We start from the raw sequence: 19635 nt of genomic DNA, 5'->3' as shown, positions 1-19635 counted from the left end.
AAGTAAATTTGTGGATTTTATTCCCTTAATGCGTTTGAGATGTGTTGTGACAAGGTAGGTGTGGTTTACAGAAGATAGCCCTATTTGGTAAAAGACCAAGTCCATATTATGGCAAGAACAGTTCAAATAAGTAAAGAGAAATAACAGTCCATCATTACTTTAAGACATGAAGGTCAGTCAATCCAGAAAATTTGAAGAACTTTTAAAGTTTCTTCAAGTGCAGTCGCAAAAAACATCAAGCGCTATGATGAAACTGGCTATCATGAGGACCACCACAGGAAAGGAAAACCCAGAGTCACCTCTGCTGCAGAGGATAAGTTCATTAGAGTTACCAGCCTCAGAAATCGGCAATTAACTGCACCTCAGATTTCAGCCCAAATAAATTCTTCACAGAGTTCAAGTAACAGACACATCTCAACATCAACTGTTCAGAGGAGACTGCGTGAATCAGGCCTTCATGGTCTAATTGCTGTATAGAAACCACTAATAAAGGAAACCAATAATAATAAGAGACTTGCTTGGGCCAAGAAACACGAACAATGGACATTAGACCAGTGAAATCTGTCCTTTGGTCTGATGAGTCCAAATTTGAGATTTTTGGTTTCAACCACCGTGTCTTTGTGAGACACAGAGTAGGTGAACGGATGATCTCTGCATGTGTGGTTCCCACCGTGAAGCATGGAGGAGGAGGAGTGATGGTGTGGGGGTGGTTTGCTGGTGACACTGTCAGTGATTTATTTAGAATTCAAGGCCCACTTAACCAGCGGTACGCCATCCCATTTGGTGTGGGCTTAGTGGGACTATCATTTGTTTTTCAACAGGACAATGACCCAACACACCTCCAGGCTGTGTAAGGGCTATTTGACCAAGAAGGAGAGTGATGGAGTGCTGCATCAGATGACCTGGCCTCAACAATCACCCGACCTCAACCCAATTGAGATGGTTTGGGGTGAGTTGGACCGCAGAGTGAAGGAAAAGCAGCCAACAAGTGCTCAGCATTTGTACGAACTACTTCAAGACTGTTGGAAAAGCATTCCAGGTGAAGCTGGTTGAGAGAATGCCAAGAGTGTGCAAAGCTAATGCCAAGAGTGTGCAAAGCTCTCAAGGCAAATGGTGGCTACTTTGAAGAATCTCAAATCTAAAATATTTTTCGATTTGTTTAACACTTTTGTGGTTGCTACATGATTCCATATCTGTTATTTCATAGTTTTGATGTCTTCACTATTGTTCTACAATGTAGAAAATAGTACAAATAAAGAAAAACCCTTGAATGAGAAGGTTTGACCAAACTTCTGACTGGTACTGTATATGGCATATTTGGGCCCTTTTATTCCCAACCAACTCAAACATTTCAAGCCATCATCGGGCATTATGTAGCAATTATTTATTGAAATACTGCCATGTCAAACCAGTCCTATTTGGCCCCATGGAGCTGGTTGGTGGCCATTTTGTAAAACTGCTTCCCTAGAGTGCAATAGGGGAAATCTGCAATAGCACTATAGCTTTATTTAGTTTTGTGGCGTCATCATAAAGGGATTTTGCTCAAATGGGTTACCTTTGTCCCTGCTGGACATAATGCATTCCTATGGGATTTCTCGTAGAGTGACCTGCACTGGGCAGGTTTCCTGGCACATTTCTAATAAGTGACACAGTGTATAATATCATATTATGTATCATTGTAATCAGTAGACTTCAGGGAACAGATATCACTTTTGTAGAGTGTCAACGGTAACTTTGTATTTGATACACCACTTTGAAAGTGAAAATATACACATTTTACTGCGATTTGATGGTTTTTAATCATCGATCATAAAGGACAAAACAAATTCCATATGGTTTTGGTTGTTGATTGAATGAGTACCTCAAACCAATCCAAACATGTTTAGCTATTTTGGGGCTATGTAGACCTAACACAGGGGAATCCATTACCCAAAACGTCAATACAGGTAAATGCATTTTCACCATTGACCTATAGGGGGCGCTCCCTGTCGACCTGGGGCTTTCCTCAAGTCGCACTATATCAGGTTTTGTTCAGCATGAAAAACTATGCAAGTGTGCCAATTTTCACACTTCTATATCAAATAGAGACGTTTTAGAGCGTATCTACTGGACTATGTTGGGGTACGCCCACGCCATTTCAGCACAGAAAACAGCTACTAAACAGCTACTTAACAGCTACTTAATAAAAAAAGTATTAGGAAGGTATCTTTAATGTTTTGTACACTCAGTTTAGGTCATATTTGATAGAAATCTGGAAACACTGGACAGTTATTTTAATTAAACATTTTGCTTTACTCACCGTTGATTTTGTTCATGAAAATTGTAATAGAGACTTAGCCTTGATGAATTGACGATGTTCTTTCACTGAGACTATTTGGAGAGACTCTGTGGCCTTTCAAACATTGATCTGGCATGTCTTTCGGACATGTTCCTTCCATAAATATCCCTTCTGCTGCTGCTGTAACCACAGTGACACTTGATAAGCGTTTATAAATGCGTTGGACTGTAAATGTTGAGGGCATCTAAGGTCCAAGGTTCTTTCACAATGTCTCTATAATGTAATTTTAAAGGAAGCATTTCAGTATTGGAAGCAATCTAAATGATAAAAGTCTGTTCTCTCTGTTATAATACTCTACATCACCAAAAGTATGTGGACACCCGTTCAAATTATTGCTTTCTGCTATTTCAGCCGCACCCGTTACTGACAGGTGTATAAAATCGAGCACACAGCCATGCAATCACCATAGACAAACATTGACAGTAGAATGGCCTTACTGAAGAGCTCGGTGACTTGCATTGTGGCACCGTAATAGGATGTCATCTTTCCAACAAGTCAATTCATCAAATGTCTGCCCCGCTTGAGCTGCCCCGGTCAACTGTAAGTGCTGTTATTGTGAAGTTGAAACGTCTAGGAGCAACAACAAGTCAGCCGTGACATGGTAGGCCACACAAGCTCACAGAATGGGACAGCTGAGTGCTGAAGCGTATAAAAATCATCTGTCCTCAGTTGTAACACTCACTACCGAATTCCAAACTGCCTCAGGAAGCAACGATAACTGTTTGTCGCGAGCTTCGTGAAGTGGGTATCTATGGCCGAGCAGCGCAAAGCTCGCCACCATTGGACTCGCCGCCATTGGACTCTGGAGCAGTGGAAATGCGTTCTCTGGAGTGATGAATCACGCTTCACCATCTGGCAGTCTGACGGATGAATCTGAGTTTGGTGGATGTCAGGAGAAAGATACCTGCCCCAATGCATAGTGCAAACTGTAAAGTTTGGTGGTGGAGGAATAATGGTCTGCGGCTGTTTTTCATGGTTCGGGCTAGGCCCCTTAGTTCCAGTGAAGGGAAATATTAACGCTACAGCATACAATGGCCTTCTAGATGCTTCTAACTTTGTGGCAACAGTTTGGGGAAGGCCCTTTCCTGTTTCAGCATGACAATGCCTCCGTACATCAAGCAAGGTCCATACAGAAATGATTTGACGATCGGTGTGGAAGAACTTGACTGGCCTGGACAGAGCCCTGACCTCAACCCAATCAAACACCTTTGGGATGAATTGGAACGCCGACTGTGACCCAGGCCTAATCGCCCAACATCAGTGCCTGACCTCATTAATGCGCTTGTGGCTGAATTGAATCAAGTCCCCACAGCATTGTTCCAACATCCATTGGAAAGCCTTCCCAGAAGAGTGGAGGCTGTTATGGCAGCAAACAGGCGACCAACTCCACATTAATACCCATTATTTTGGAATGATATGTTTGACGAGCAGATGTCCAGATACTTTTGGTCATGTCGTGTATCATGGTTTTAGCAATTTTATTATATAGTCAGTTTGTTAAATGCTACAGGCTTTCAAGAATGGCAAAACATTTATTATGCATATTGTTCTCTAAAATCTAAATTAAAGAATGATTAATCTGTAATTATACATGGAGTGATAACACTGCTGAAAGAAAGTGAGAAAATAAGAAAAAAAGTAAATGTTATACCAGAATTTTGCTACACTGTAATGGGCACGACTGGAGTGCCAGGTAAATCTAATCACAGCAAATGAGTGTCGAAGTGTTTCATACGGGGTACATTACAATATTTTAATCCTCAGCTGAATAGTTTTGCTGTTTAGTCAACTGAAAATAAGCTTGCATTATAGTTTTAGTATAGAATGTGTCTTGATGGAACTTGTGACCTTCAGTTAAATCACAGAGAGAAGTTATTTAGTTAGTTTTTAATGTTCTAATATTGAAATACAGTTATTGAAATGCCTTGAACTTGCAGTGTATGGAACAGAGAGGTTTCTCAGAAGAACACAGTGTTAGGGGTCCCCACACAAAACGAGATGATAAGCTATTCATGCTGATTTATTTCTTCACAAAAAGGCAGAACATTTGATTTTGTCATTGTCTGCGATGCCCTATCTGATTTAATTTGAGATTCACTCATTACTCAAGGAGCCCATCTGTGTCTGCTCTTCCTTGTTGCTTCACTGAAACTCTTCACTTCTGCCAAGCCTCTGGATAAGGCTGTGACAGTTACACAGCTGTAGTCACTGCTAAGCACACATGTTGCCAGGCAGCACTGTAATACACAAGTGACAATGAACTGGTCATCAAAGTGAGATTGCTTTTTACCAAATCACACATGTCCCACTGTGCCAGAATCACATCTTGCTCTCTATTCAACCTTTAATCAGAATGGGTTTTTGATAAGGAGAGCTTCAGAATTCATTTAGCACTCCTACGCGTCTCTGAACAAACACAAGCAGTATGGAAACTGCAAACAGTTGATTACTGTGCTGTTGTCTGTAAGGAGGGTAGTAGTACTGGGGGAAATGGGCAGGTTTATTAAGCACAGGTCCCAAAGGAGATCTCTTGCCTCTTTCTCTTCAACCTCAGGCTCCTTTCCCCGAGGTTACTGTGATGGTTTAGAGCCAGATGTTACAGGTAGAGAGCTAGGCACATTTTGGTATCCACCACCACCCACCACCATCCTCCCACCCCTGCTTCCAGCTGAAATCTATGCATTCTACAATACATCTGATCGCCTGTTCAAAAACAGAAAAAAGAGACTAGGTAAAGGCAAATAATATACTTTGAAATACTGTGGTCTATTGCAAAACTGTCTTGAAAGCTAGCATTGCCAAGTAAATATTTTATCTGATTTGTGGAGAAGTCTTGAAGAAAATGAAGAAAAGCTCAGCGACAACTCTAAGTACCCATCAAATTGAAACTCATTTAAAGTTGCAGCCGCCTGAAGGACCCATCTGACAGTGTCCCACTGTGTGTTTTTGGGACTTCAGGGAAAACAAAGCTATCAGAAGTGGAATATGAATTCAGAACTGGCTTTATTACATCATTGTGAGCACAGCGTTATCTTGACTCCAAGGACATTAACACACAATACCAGTGTTTAAGTGGTGCCGGCAGAACAGAACTAATGCTTTGTGTCTGAGTGTCATCTCTCAGTTCTCCGTACCTCCGAAGGGCAGCAGCACCAATCTACCAGCTCAGCTAGGATTTGCTGGAACAGATCTCCCATCGTGAAACATCCTCCCCCATAGGATTGCAAAGAGAGGGTATATTACTGAAAACTTTTGATATTTTATCACAAGACATCTAGTGGCCCTTTTGGGTATTTCAGATTATCACAGGTGTCTGTAATTTATCTCTGGCCCTCTGTGTGGCCTTAATGCAAAATATATGAAATAATTAAATAAGATGATTTTCAAATAAAAAATAGAATGACATGTTTTGGCGTCAAACTTGTGGCAGTTGTGAAAAGTTGGAAGAGAGTTGCAGAGTTAATAAAAAAATTATACCATTGTTGATTAGATGTTTTTTTTCATTAGTTCGGCTATTTTCTCTTGAACCATATGGCCTATCCACTGGAAACTCATGTACAATATGGACACAGATAAAAAAACATATATACTATATATCAATACATTAAAAAAAAGGTTTTCAAGTATAAATTACTAAAGTTACGATAGATTGCCATAGATTTTCTCTTAATTACCAAAATTACTGTAGATTCCGTTAACCCTACTACCACATGAGACAACATAATAATAATAATATTAATTCCCAAAGAATAAGTCCATATGATTTTTAAAGTGCCCACATTCTCGATTAGGATATAGTGAAGCCAGAGTACTTCTGAAGCTGGTCTTTTAAGGCAAATTGCTGGATGAGGTACTTGTGGGTAGTCATTCATAGCAAGGCGTCTGAGGTAAAATGCAGGGTAGTAAAATGCCTTATCTTCCCTCCAGCCTATACAAGAGCGCTGGTGTAGAGATAAGAACTGATTCTATTCACATGCCCTAAGGCGGGGAGATGCAGTATGGTGATTTCTGTCTCAAATTACTGGTTATGGGGCACTTCTCTCCAATATGGGCCTTCAAGTGCATTTCATTTCCAAACTGTTGACTGGATGCTCACAAATAGCTTTATTTATAGAGGAAAGTGAAGTTTTTTGGTCTTTTTTGTGAAAGCAGTCTGTCAAAAGAAACAGACGTTGAGCCACACTGCAGATTCTTATTCACATCAACTGTTTCATTTGCTAATTGTTCTCAATTTAGTGACTTTTTCTGCACTTTATCTTCAGGAATAGAACGTTACTCTCTTTTCATTCAATTCACAGGTCCAAGGACTTAATCAAGGAGGCCATTCTTGACAACGACTTCATGAAGAACCTTGAGCTTTCTCAGATCCAAGAGATCGTTGACTGCATGTACCCAGTTGAATATGCCACAGACAGCTGCATCATCAAAGAAGGGGATGTGGGCTCATTGGTGTATGTGATGGAAGGTAAGCATTGTGCGAAAAGTCAGCCATGTTAACCTCCTATGTTGAAGAAAACTCAACTTCCATTTGCCTTTTTGAACTTTTCAGTTCTAAAAAGTTCTTAGAGGAACCCCTCTGAAAAGGACATTGATGAACACATTTGTAAATGTGGGTTCAAACTATAAACTTTTTGTGATGGGAGTGGTTCAATTTTAAACCTTTTTAATAATATATTGTAGAAGTGGCAGCCTATCAGATTGGAGGCGTGGCTTATTGGAGGCGTGGCTTTCAGATAGTTCTTTTTGGCCACCTGTTACAGTAAATGTCATTCCTGTTCATCATGTTAAGTTTGTACACTGTAAATTGACTAGCAATGGGTCCTTGAGGAACTCCAGGGGTTCCTTGAGGTTCTCCAGGGTTCCTCGAGTCACCACTAAGAGTGTACTGTATCTACTGTGGGACTTTCATGGTTAAGACCTTCTGTTCACATCCCTGTTATTCATCACCAGTTTATTTAAGAACAGATCTGGAAACAATGACCGACAGTAAAGATGCATTTCCAGGAAAGTGAATGAACGGTCCTCTGCTGGGCTGTAATTCACCAGTTTATCCCCCTGTGAGAAATCAGCCATTAATGAAGGAATGGAGTGAATCCATCAAGGCCAGAGGGGATAGCGTAGCTAGCGTTAGCCATGATTCATGTCAACTGTTCCTTTCAGGTTTGTTGCGACACAGTTTCGTAACCACGGAAATGTCATGATTTCTTATGTCATGTTTATTCAGCAGAGCCAGAGCAAAACATTTATAATGGAGTGGGATTTGTGAGGTGTGCACTTCACTGCGTTGTATGGCTTTTGACTGAAAGCTATTCTGAACCTGACGACCGGACGAGACAAGAAGTTGCCAGATCCCTCCTGCTAACTGGGCAACTTTTGCAATTGTTTTGTTGTCTGAATGAGGGAAATGCTGTAGATTAAGAGGACTCGATGTAGTTTGAAAGATGAGACGTTGAGGATTATAAATACAGCTTTCATTTTATACAAGCAAGCCAAACACCCATGAGTCCAAATGTGCACTTCACATTTCCATATCATAAAACTCATGTCATATAAAGTGTCAACGCTTATGATCATTATGTTTATGTACAGCTAAAAGATGACATAGCGTCATACCCTGGGTTGTTCTGAACAGAATGAGCCTATGTTTGTCTACTGTCAATAACATAATTGTGTGATGGCGGGGATGCAGGGTTGTGTTCCACACAAAACAACTACAAGTGTGCTTGCTGTAGTTCCTCAACGGCACAATTAGGAGAGTCCAAAAAAGCACCTCATAGATGTAGACTATAAAAGTGCATTGAAATTACTTAGGAACTGTGCCCACTTTGGAGAAGTGTGTGGCATCTTGGAGATACCAGTTAGTCCTCTCACTCAAACCCTTGTATATGTTTTGTTTTATGTTGCACCTACCCCATGTCATGACAGACCACGAGAATCCAAATATGTCAGATCAGGTTTGCAATGACTAACTTCAATCAGACCCCCGTTCACCCGTAGAGGGGGGAGGATAGAACTAGTGGGGATTAACAACTCACGTCCTGTTGTAAATCAATGGAGAAGATCCAGACCTGTGCTCTCCAAATTCACCAAAGGAATGTGTTTCGTCTCAACAGACTTTTTCCCACTGAAACTCTAACACGTTCAAAAGCGAATAATGGAACAATATTTCTAATGTAGAATGTGGGGAATGGTTAGAGGCGATCTATAGAACACTAACGTCATTTTGTTTGTTATTTTGTGATCTCACTAAAAATGTTATAAAGGAAATACTGTAACTTGGAAAGTATACCCACTACATAGATGAAGTTTCCATACTATGGGTTGTGCATGTATTATGGGAAATGATGAAAGTGTTTTTGTTAAGAGAGGGATATGATTTGAGAAGCTATAAGAGATCATTATTTTCCATAACTTTGCACAGTGAGTAATCACCTCCCCAGAGTGAGTTCGGAACTGCCGGAACTGCCCCTTTCGAGCAAAAGGTATAAATGATGCGTTAAGAAAAAACTCAAAGCAGACCAGAAAAGTGTGAAGCTGCAGCGGCGCGTTTAAAATGGTTTGAACTTTGAATCTCAACATGAGTTGGAGACGATCAACTCACATCCCGGACAAATCATTGGTACGATGAATAACAGTCTTTAGCTGAATGTTAAAGTCAATTCACATTTACCAGGAATATTCTTATCATGTTACTAATGTAGCCAGAATATTTTCAGATTTTGTTATCAACAAATGCGGCGAAATGTACAGTAAATGTATAATGCACATAAAATCACCAGTGTAATGTTTGGATTCAGTCTTAAGCCAGGTGAACTGTTGTGTATTCACTTTTGGTCTAATCATTTCCCCATTATATCCAAACTGTTCCCTTTCAATTGCTACCATGGTTATGCATATGATTTTCATATTTCTACTGTAAAAAAACATTTCAATTTAGCCCTGTCCATAGAGGCCAATTCCCACAACTGTAAAGGGTTAAGGAGCCATAACCAGTATGTGGTCATTTTTGTTCCAAATAGTTTTTGTCCCAATATGTAATGGTTCAGTTGTTACATACCATTACGGGGAACTTTACAGAAAGATCCTGTTCTCAGAGGAACTGGGTGATTTTTTTTGGCACAGACATTGCTGTTGAAAAGAAGACTTAAAAAGCCTGTTTACACCAGTTTCTTCTTCCCAGCTCCTTTTCGTGTCTTTGTTTCCTATCTTGATACCACATGGAGTACTCTGATAGCATGCTTTATGTATGTTATCAGAGTACTCCATGTGTATGTATGACAGAAATGACAGAGAAAATCCTTCTCCAAGTCATGAGTGGTTCTTAGTCCCTCTGTTATTCTGTATAGTATGCTTACTTACTTAGTTTATTTCTTATTCTTATTTCTTGTTTTTTTTCTAGTAATACATTGTTATTGATTATTGCATTGTTGGGTTTTGAGTTTGCAAGAAAGGCATTTCACTGCACTTGTGCATGTGACATTAAAACTTCTAACTGGTCTTGAGGAAGATGTGTAAGCTGATTTCAGAGAACCTATCTTGGCTTAAGCTGTCATTGTGCCACACTCTGCCATTGATTACGAGTAAGCAAGACAAATACCCTAATCTGGCCACAGGCGCCCACTACGGCCGAGCAGAGTTGAGCAGGGAGGGAAGCTGCCTTGATGCGGTTCAAGGTGTCCCCGTCGATGGAGCCATGAGGGACCAGTGGATTTGCTAATGGGAAGAAAATTGATTCTTAGAAAAGTTATTCTCCCGTCTGATGGGATTCACCTTGAATGTGCTCCTCAGCGCTACTATACCTCCAATATCACGTCATTGTCACACCTCCCAAGCCTGGTTCTCGACGAGGCTAACACAATGGTAACGTCTGAGGAAAAGTTATCAGAAAAAAGTGAATTTCTTGTGAAATGAAAATGATAAAAACTAATTTGAGGAATAATGAATTTATTTGTGGGTTCATTGTAGGTCATTGACTTCTTTAGAGTATGGACAAACCACATGAAGTAGACTTCCCTTTGAGCTACTTTCTCCAATCACACCCAGCTGTGCTGTATTTATTTGTACACCTGAGGTGAAATATATTAATCCACAGGCAGAGCTTTTCAAGTTTGAACATTTTTACTTTTTTAGCAGCAGGGCATCTTGCTCAGTGCGGCGTTGACTACGGGCACCAGACACAAAATGGGTCAGCTAAAATAAACAGAGCTTTTCAATTAGCAACAGATTCATAGCCTAACTGAGCCTTGTGGGCAAGGAAACAGACCACAGTATCTGTCTGTCCTCCGGCAGTTCCAAATTTGATTTGTCTTACTGCTTCTGTTCCTCCATTAAAATAACAGATAATAATGAATTAAACTTTTATAGCGCTTTTCATTACAAAGTGCTTTAAATGCTTAAAAAACATGCAATTCTGAAAAACCTAAACATATAGAAGATCATGGCAGACGGGGTAGTTCATTAATGCTTTGAGCAGTCAGCGTCAGGAGGAAGGCTAGAGTAGAGGCAGTTTGGAGATTAAATGGAGGGGGGGTCACATCCAGGGGGTTTCAGACTGGTCCAGAGCCGACAACACTACAAATTAATTGGTCTCATTGACATGTGTATAATGTCAAAACCCTAATTTGCTTTTGATAACTAATTAAAGGTGCACTATGCAGAAATCGCTCCACCATTTCATGTTTGCCTTATTTCAGTTTGTGACAAAACAAGCAATCATAGTGTAGACAATCATTTCCCCCCTCTATACCACTGTGAAATATATTTTCCATAACCAAAAATATAGTATTTTTAGCTTTTTGAAGCTGATATATAAAACCGAACGTAAAAGACTAAAAAACTAAACTTAAAAACGAGGAGCATAGAAATAGCGCACCTAGAACAGATCTACCACTCCTTAGACGTTCTTTCAATGAGAATCACAGATCTATAACTCACATTTCTATGAGAATTTGATCGGGTCGCCGAAAAGTTACATATTGCTGCTTTAAACTCATTAATGAGTTTCATGTTGTATAAATAATATGGGATTGAATGGTTTCCCTGAATACTAAATCTATCACGTAGATCCTTGATTAATGATGTATTTACCATGAACACACGACACCTCTGACATGCGTGTCACGGCCGTTAAAAGAAGAGGACCAAGGTGCAGCGTGGTTAGTGTACATTTTCTTTTATTAATAAAAATGACGCCGAACAAAACAATAAACACTACAAAAACAAACCGTGAAGCTAAAGGCTACGTGCCCTAAACAAAGTCAACTTCCCACAAACACAGGTGGGAAAGGGCAGCCTAAGTATGGTTCTCAATCAGAGACAACGATAGACAGCTGTCCCTGATTTGAGAACCCTACCCGGCCAAAACATAGAACTACAAAACATAGAACATAGAATACCCACCCCAACTCACGCCCTGACCAAACCAAAATAGAGACATAAAAAGGATCTCTAAGGTCAGGGCGTGACAGTACCCCCCCCCAAAGGTGCAGACTCCGACCGCAAAACCTAAACCTATAGGGGAGGGTCTGGGTGGGCATCTATCCGCGGTGGTGGCTCAGGTGCGGGACGCAGACCCCGCTCCACCACTGGCTCACCCCACTTTGGTGGCACCTCTGGTGCGGGGACCCTCGTCGTCGACCCCGGACTGGGGACCCTCGTTGCGGGCCCCGGACTGGGGACCCTCGTTGCGGGCCCCGGACAGGGGACCCTCGTTGCGGGTCCCGGACCGAGCACCCTCGCTGCGGGCCCAGGACCGGGCACCCTCGCTGCGGGCCCCGGACCGGGCACCCTCGCTGCGGGCCCCGGACCGGGCACCCTCGCTGCGGGCCCCGGACCGGGCACCCTCGCTGCGGGCCCCGGACCGGGCACCCTCGCTGGGGGCTCCGGACCGGGGACCCTCGCTGGGGGCTCCGGACAGGAGACCGTTGCTGGAGGCTCCGGACTGGAGAACGTCGCTGGGGGCTCCGGACCGGGGACCCTCGCTGCGGGCCCCGGACTGGGCACCCTCGCTGCGGGCCCCGGACCGGGGACCCTCGCTGGGGGCTCCGGACCGGGGACCCTCGCTGGGGGCTCCGGACTGGAGAACGTCGCTGGAGTCTCCGGACTGGAGAACGTCGCTGGAGTCTCCGGACTGGAGAACGTCGCTGGAGGCTCCGGACTGGAGGCCGTCGCTGGAGACTCCGGACTGGAGGCCGTCGCTGGAGGCTCCGGACTGGAGGCCGTCGCTGGAGGCTCCGTGCCATGACTCCTCACTGGAGGCTTCGTGCCATGGATCATCACTGGAGGCTTCTTGCCATGGATCATCATTGGAGGCTTCTTGCCATGGATCATCACTGGAGGCTTCTTGCCATGGATCATCACTGGAGACTTCGTGCCATGGATCATCACTGGAGGCTTTTTGCCATGGATCATCACTGGAGGCTTCGTGCCATGGATCATCACTGGAGGCTTCGTGCCATGGATCATCACTGGAGGCTTCGTGCCATGGATCATCACTGGAGGGAGGAGACGTATGGGCAGTCTGTTACATTGAGCTGTCACAGGGCTCACCAGGCTGGGGAGACATACAGGAGGCCCTGTCCTTCTGGGGACAGGCACAGGATACACTGGGCCGTGGAGGCGCACTGGAGGTTTTGAGCGTAGAGCCTGCACAACCCGTCCTGGCTGGATGGTTATTTTCGCCCTGCAGATGTGGGGCGCAGGCACAGGACGCACTGGGCTGTGCAGACGCACCGGAGACACAATACGCAGAGCCGGCGCAGGATATCCCGGGTCGTAGAGACGTACTGGCGGCCAGATGCGCTGAGCCGGCATCCTCCGACTTGGCTGGATGCCCACTCTAGCCTGGGCGATTCGGGGACCTGGAAGGTAGCGCACCGGGCTGTGCACGCGCACTGGAGACACTGCGCTCCACCGCATAACACGGTGCCTGACCAGTACGACACTCGCCACGGTAAGCACGGGGAGTTGGCTCAGGTCTCCAACCTGACTCAGCCACACTTCCCGTGTGCCCCCCCCCCCCCCCCCCAAAAAAATTGGGAGCTGCCTCTCGGGCTTCCTTGCTAGCCGTGTCCCTTCGTAACGCTGCCGCTCTGCTCTTGCTGCCTCCAGTTCCTCCCGTGGACGGCGATACTCCCCAGCCTGCCTCCAGGGTCCCTTACCATCCAGGATCTCCTCCCAAGTCCATGAATCCTGGACACGCTGCTCCTCCTTACCACGCTGCTTGGTCCGTTGTTGGTGGTGGGAAGTTCTGTCACGGCCGTTAAAAGAAGAGGACCAAGGTGCAGCGTTGTAAGCGTACATTTTCTTTCATTAATAAAAATGACGCCGAACAAAACAATAAACACTACAAAAACAAACCGTTAAGCTAAAGGCTATGTTCCCTAAACAAAGTCAACTTCCCAAAAAAAGGGCAGCCTAAGTATGGTTCGCAATCAGAGACAACGATTGACAGCTGTCCCTGATTGAGAACCCTACCCGGCCAAAACATAGAACTACAAAACATAGAATATAGAATACCCACCCCAACTCACGCCCTGACCAAACCAAAATAGAGACATAAAAAGGATCTCTAAGGTCAGGGTGTGACAATGCGTCTCTATACGCTGTGGATAGATCTTTCTAGACACAAAAAGGATCAAGGTTTAGCAGACGGGGCCTCTCCATTAGACTCTATGGAACAGAGAAGAATAATTAGTCTCACTGCAGCTGTCAATTAATAATGGCCTCGTCACTATTGCTGGACGTTAATTGGAAGAAATATCCTGGCTAATGCGCCTGCTCTCCCGAGAACAGCTATCTAGCGTTGGACACAAATAAATGACAAGGAAGTAGAAACCCATTGATATTCTAACACAGCACAGCTAGCTAATGAAGTGTTCGCCTCACTGAGGAACGAAATGGAAAGAGAGAACATATTTGTGCGTGAGTGTTTGTTTGACACTTTGGGTTTTTCTGTGCCCCAGACAGGAATAAACATCCTCAGCCTTTTCCCAGTCTTTTTTTATTGGCCTGTTAAACCCACAGATGGACTCCAAATATAATGTGAGATATAAACAGGAAGAGGAAATGACCCGAAAGAGATTCTGATGATGACAAGGCGCTATACTTGGGTGATTTTTAAATAGGATACCACCGTGAAAAACTCATCAATTCTGTTTTCGGAATGGGCACAGATTGTAGTGGATATTTGCTCTCTCAGCCAACAAGTTACACTTTACAGTCATAAACTAAATGCAGCCAAGCTGTCTCAACATGGATTTGGTTGCATAGCAACGTGCTGGATCCTCATCCTTTGGCAATGTTGTTTATTAAGATCAACATTAATATGCAAAAGCCCAGCTGAACCGAGACCTGGAGTTTTATGCTACAGTATATCCAATGGACTGAGAGGGTTTGAAGTAAACAATTTAGGCTAATATAATGGATGAATATACTGTATGTAAAGTATTTGCTATAAGAGAAGTCAAGTCATAGCCTACTTGGACAGCAGCCAGGTGATGTCATTTTCTATACTGAGGAAAACACACACCTGAATTTGTCAGGTGCGATGCACTTCTGTTCCAATGCAAATTATTAATTCAAAGTTACAACCAACAATGTTTTGGCAGCTAGCTGATAAAGATACACTGCGTGAGAAATGAAGAGTTTATTTCCAAAAAGCTATTTTTCATAAAAAAATATTGCTTGTGGGTATATTCATGTGCGTGTAAAATATGACTGTTTTCAGATTTTAATTAATAGATTTTAGATGTGTAGGATTATTATTTATTTTTTATCAAAACGCTATATAACCTTTATTTAGCTGGAATGGAAGCTATATTTGACTGTGTTATGTGGTTGTCTCACCTAGCAATCTTAAGATGAATGCACTTACTGTAAGTCGCTCTGGATAAGAGCATCTGCTAAGTGACAAAGTTAAGATCTCATATTACTGTATTGGATGATTATTATTATTTTTTAATATTGATGTCAAAAATGTATAATTTATACACTGAGTGTACAAAACATTAAGGACACCTGCTCTTTCCATTACATAGACTGTGTAACGGCAGTCCTCCTCCTCTTCATCTGAAGAGGAGGAGTATTGAGGGAACCAAGGCGCAGCGTAGTGAAATGACATACTTTATTAACGAAAACACGAACTTGACTAAACTAACAAAACAATAAACGGTGTAGACAAACCTAGACGACGAACTTACATAAAACAAGAAGAACGCACGAATAGGAAACATAGGCTACACAAAACGAACAAACCGTAAACAGTCCCGCGTGGTGAACAGACACAGACACGGAAGACAATCACCCACAACGAACACTGTGACAACGCCTACCTAAATATGACTCTTAATTAGAGGAACGCCAAACACCTGCCTCTAATTAAGAGCCATACCAGGCAACCCAAAAACCAACACAGAAACAGAAAACATAGAATGCCCACCCAACCTCACGTCCTGACCAACTAACACACATAACAAACTAACATAAATAGGTCAGGAACGTGACATAACCCCCCCCATAAGGTGCGAACTCCGGGCGCACCAGCACAAAGTCTAGGGGAGGGTCTGGGTGGGCATCTGACCACGGTGGTGGCTCAGGCTCCGGGCGAGGTCCCCACCCCACCATAATCCATCCTAGCCTCCATCTCCCCCTAAGAATGTCCACCCTCCTTTTACCCCCACAAAATCTTCTTAGTAACATCACTGATAGGGACAGCACCGGGACAGAGAGATAGATCAAGACAGAGGGATAGATAAGAATATAGAGGTAGATCAAGATAGAGAGGGAGATCATGATAGAGGGGCAACTCTGGACTGAAAGGCAGCTCCAGACAGAGAGACAGCTCTGGACTGATGGGCAGTTCTGGGTATATAGCCGTTTCAGGCTGAAGGGCAGCTCATGGCTGACTGACGAATCTGGACGCTCATGGCAGGCTGACGGCTCTCGACGCTCATGGCAGGCTGACGGCTCTCGACGCTCATGGCTGGCTGACGGCTCTCGACGCTCATGGCTGGCTGACGGCTCTCGACGCTCATGGCTGGCTGACGGCTCTCGACGCTCATGGCTGGCTGACGGCTCTCGACGCTCATGGCTGGCTGACGGCTCTCGACGCTCATGGCTGGCTGACGGCTCTGGACGCTCATGGCTCTCTGACGGCTCTGGCTGCTCATGGCTCGCTGGCGGCTCTGGCAGATCCTGTCTGGCTGGCGGCTCTGGCAGATCCTGTCTGGTTGGCGGCTCTGGCAGATCCTGTCTGGTTGGCGGCTCTGGCAGATCCTGTCTGGTTGGCGGCTCTGGCAGATCCTGTCTGGCGGGCGGCTCTAGCGGCTCCTGTCTGGCGGGCGGCTCTAGCGGCTCCTGTCTGGCGGACGGCTCTGTAGGCTCATGGCAGACGGGCGGCTTTGCAGGCTCATGGCAGACGGGCGGCTTTGCAGGCTCATGGCAGACGGATGGCTCAGACGGCGCTGGGGAGACGGATGGCTCAGACGGCGCTGGGGAGACGGATGGCTCAGATGGCGCTGGGGAGACGGATGGCTCAGATGGCGCTGGGGAGACGGATGGCTCAGATGGCGCTGGGGAGACGGATGGCTCTGGCCGGATAAGGCGCACTGTAGACCTGGTGCGTGGTGCCGGAACTGGAGGCACCGGGCTAAGGACACGCACCTTCATACTAGTGCGGGGAGCAGGGACAGGGCACACTGGACTCTCAAAGCCCACTCTATACCTGGTGCGTGGTACCGGCACTGGTGACACCGGGCTGAGGGCAAGCACATCAGGATTAGTAGGGGGAGAAGAAACAGTGTGTACAGGGCTCTGGAGACGCACAGGAGGCTTAGTGCGTGGTGCCGGAACTGGAGGCACCGAACTGGATACACGCACTACAGGGAGAGTGCGTAGAGGAGGAACAGGGCTCAGGAGACGCACTGGTAGCCTAGTGCGTAGTGTAGGCACTGTAGGTACTAGGCTGGGGCGGGGAGGTGGCGCCGGAAATACCGGACCGTGCAGGCGTACTGGCTCTCTTGAGCATTGAGCCTGCCCAACCTTACCTGGTTGAATACTCCCGGTTGCCCGACCAGTGCGGGGAGGTGGAATAACCCGCACCGGCCTATGTAGGCGAACCGGGGAAACCATGCGTAAGGCAGGTGCCATGTATGCCGGCCCGAGGAGACGCACTGGAGACCAGACGCGTTGAGCCGGCCTCATGACACCTGGCTCAATACCCAATCTAGCCCTACCAGTGCGGGGAGGTGGAATAACCCGCACTGGGCTATGCACTCGTACAGGAGACACCGTGCGCTCTACTGCGTAACACGGCGCCTGCCCGTACTCCCGCTCTCCACGGTAAGCCTGGGAAGTGGGCGCAGGTCTCCTACCTGCCCTTGGCCCACTACCTCTTAGCCCCCCCCCAAGAAATTTTTGGGTGTTACTCACGGGCTTTTTGGGCTTCCGTGCCAGATGCGTTCCCTCATAACTCCGGTTCCTCTCTCCGGTAGCCTCTGCTCTCCTCAGTGCCTCCAGCTGTTCCCATGGACGGTGATTTACTTTAGCCCATGGTCCTTCTCCGTTAAATACTTGCTCCCAACTCCATAAGTCCTGTATACTTCCCCGTTGCTCCAAATTACGCTGCTTGGTTCTGGATTCTTGGTGGGTGATTCTGTAAGGGCTGTCGCTCTCCTCATCCTCGGACGAGGAGAGGAGAGAAGGATCAGTGGACCAATACGCAGCATTAGGGAAATAAGCCATCTCTTTATTTGAAACGATGGCAACACAAAAACAAACACTTACAAAAATTACAAAACAAGAAAACGACGTAGACGAAACCTGAACATGAATTAAACTAACAAAACGTAGAACTCACGGACAGGAACAGACTACATCAACACGAACGAACAGCCAAACAGTCCCGTATGGTACATACATAGACGAAACAGGAGACAATCACCCACAAACAAACAGTGAGAACACCCTACCTAAATATGACTCTTAATTAGAGGAGAACGCAAAACACCTGCCTCTAATTAAGAGCCATACCAGGCAACCACAACCAACATAGAAACAGATAACATAGACTGCCCACCCAAAACACACGCCCTGACCATAAACACATACAAAAACAACAGAAAACAGGTCAGGACCGTTACAGACTGACCAGGTGAATCCAGGTGAACGCTATGATCCCTGTTAAATCCACTTCAATCAGTGTAGATAAAGGGGTGGAGACGGGTTAAATAACGATTTTTAAGCCTTGAGACAGATTGTGTATGTGTGCCATTCAGAGGGTGAATGTGCAAGACAAAGATTTAAGTGCCTTTGAACAGGCTATGGTAGATGCCAGGCGCACCGGATTTTGTCAAAATCTGCACCACTGCTGGGTTTTTCCTGCACAATAGTTTCCTGTGTATATCAAGAATGGTACACCCCCCAAAGGACATCCAGCGAACTTGGAAAAGGGGAAGGGGAAGGGGATACCTAGTCAGTTGCACAACTGAAGGCATTCAACCAAAATGTGTCTTCCGCATTTAACCCAACCCCTCTGAATCAGAGAGGTACGGGGGCAGTTGTTGTTGGGGGTTAACTGTCTTGACACAACTGTGGAAAGCATGGAGTCAACATGGGCTAGCATCTCTGTGGAATGCTTTTGACACCTTGTCGGGTCCACGAATTTAGGCAGGGGTGCAATTCATTAGTAGGAACGTGTACACTCGCCTGAGCAGCCTCATTTCACTGCCAAAAATTAAAATTAAACGATCTGGTGTTCAGCGAAGATACAACACAATGTCAAATACAGGTAGCCTAGTCAAATAATTAACATCCAATAACATTAATCGTTACTCTCTCGCGGGAATTTCTTCTGTCTGTTTGTAGCCGAACGTAGCTGTTGCTCATATTGGTATCTGTACTGATGGCGCAAAGACCATGACAGGGTTGACATACTGTAGTGGTAACGCGTGTGCAAGTAGTTGCTCCCGACGCCATTTGGGTACACTGCAGCATCCACCGAGAGGCTCTTGCTGCCAAACGAATGCCTGACAGCTTGAAAGATGTTTTGGACACTACAGTGAAAATGGTTAACTTTTTTTAAAGCAAGGCCCCTGAACTCTCGTGTATTTTCTGCACTATGCAATGCTATGGGCAGCGACCATGTAACGCGGTTACCAGATACGCGTGGTTATCAAGAGGCGAAGTATTGACAAATTATTTTTAATTGAGAGACGAGCTTAAACTTGTCTTTACTGACCTTAATTTTCACTTGTCTGACGGCTTGCATGATGACGAGTATCTCACACAACTTGCCTATC

The 19635-nt window shown here is 45.0% G+C and overlaps 1 protein-coding gene across 4 annotated transcripts in view; it reads left to right on the top strand.

The window, feature by feature from the left end:
- Positions 1 to 19635, top strand: part of LOC139570097 (cGMP-dependent protein kinase 1-like) — a 195037-nt gene that overhangs the window by 15327 nt on the left and 160075 nt on the right. For all 4 annotated transcript variants that reach the window (XM_071391632.1, XM_071391631.1, XM_071391629.1 and 1 more), the window contains exon 2: positions 6637 to 6803. In XM_071391632.1, coding sequence (XP_071247733.1) covers positions 6637 to 6803 — 167 coding nt within the window. The remainder of the gene's footprint in view (positions 1 to 6636; positions 6804 to 19635) is intronic.

The sequence above is a fragment of the Salvelinus alpinus genome, chromosome 3, assembly GCF_045679555.1.
Source record: "Salvelinus alpinus chromosome 3, SLU_Salpinus.1, whole genome shotgun sequence".
In the NCBI taxonomy this organism is placed as follows: domain Eukaryota; kingdom Metazoa; phylum Chordata; class Actinopteri; order Salmoniformes; family Salmonidae; genus Salvelinus; species Salvelinus alpinus.
Note: the sequence above shows the minus strand (reverse complement) of the source record. Positions and strands in the feature narration are given on the sequence as shown.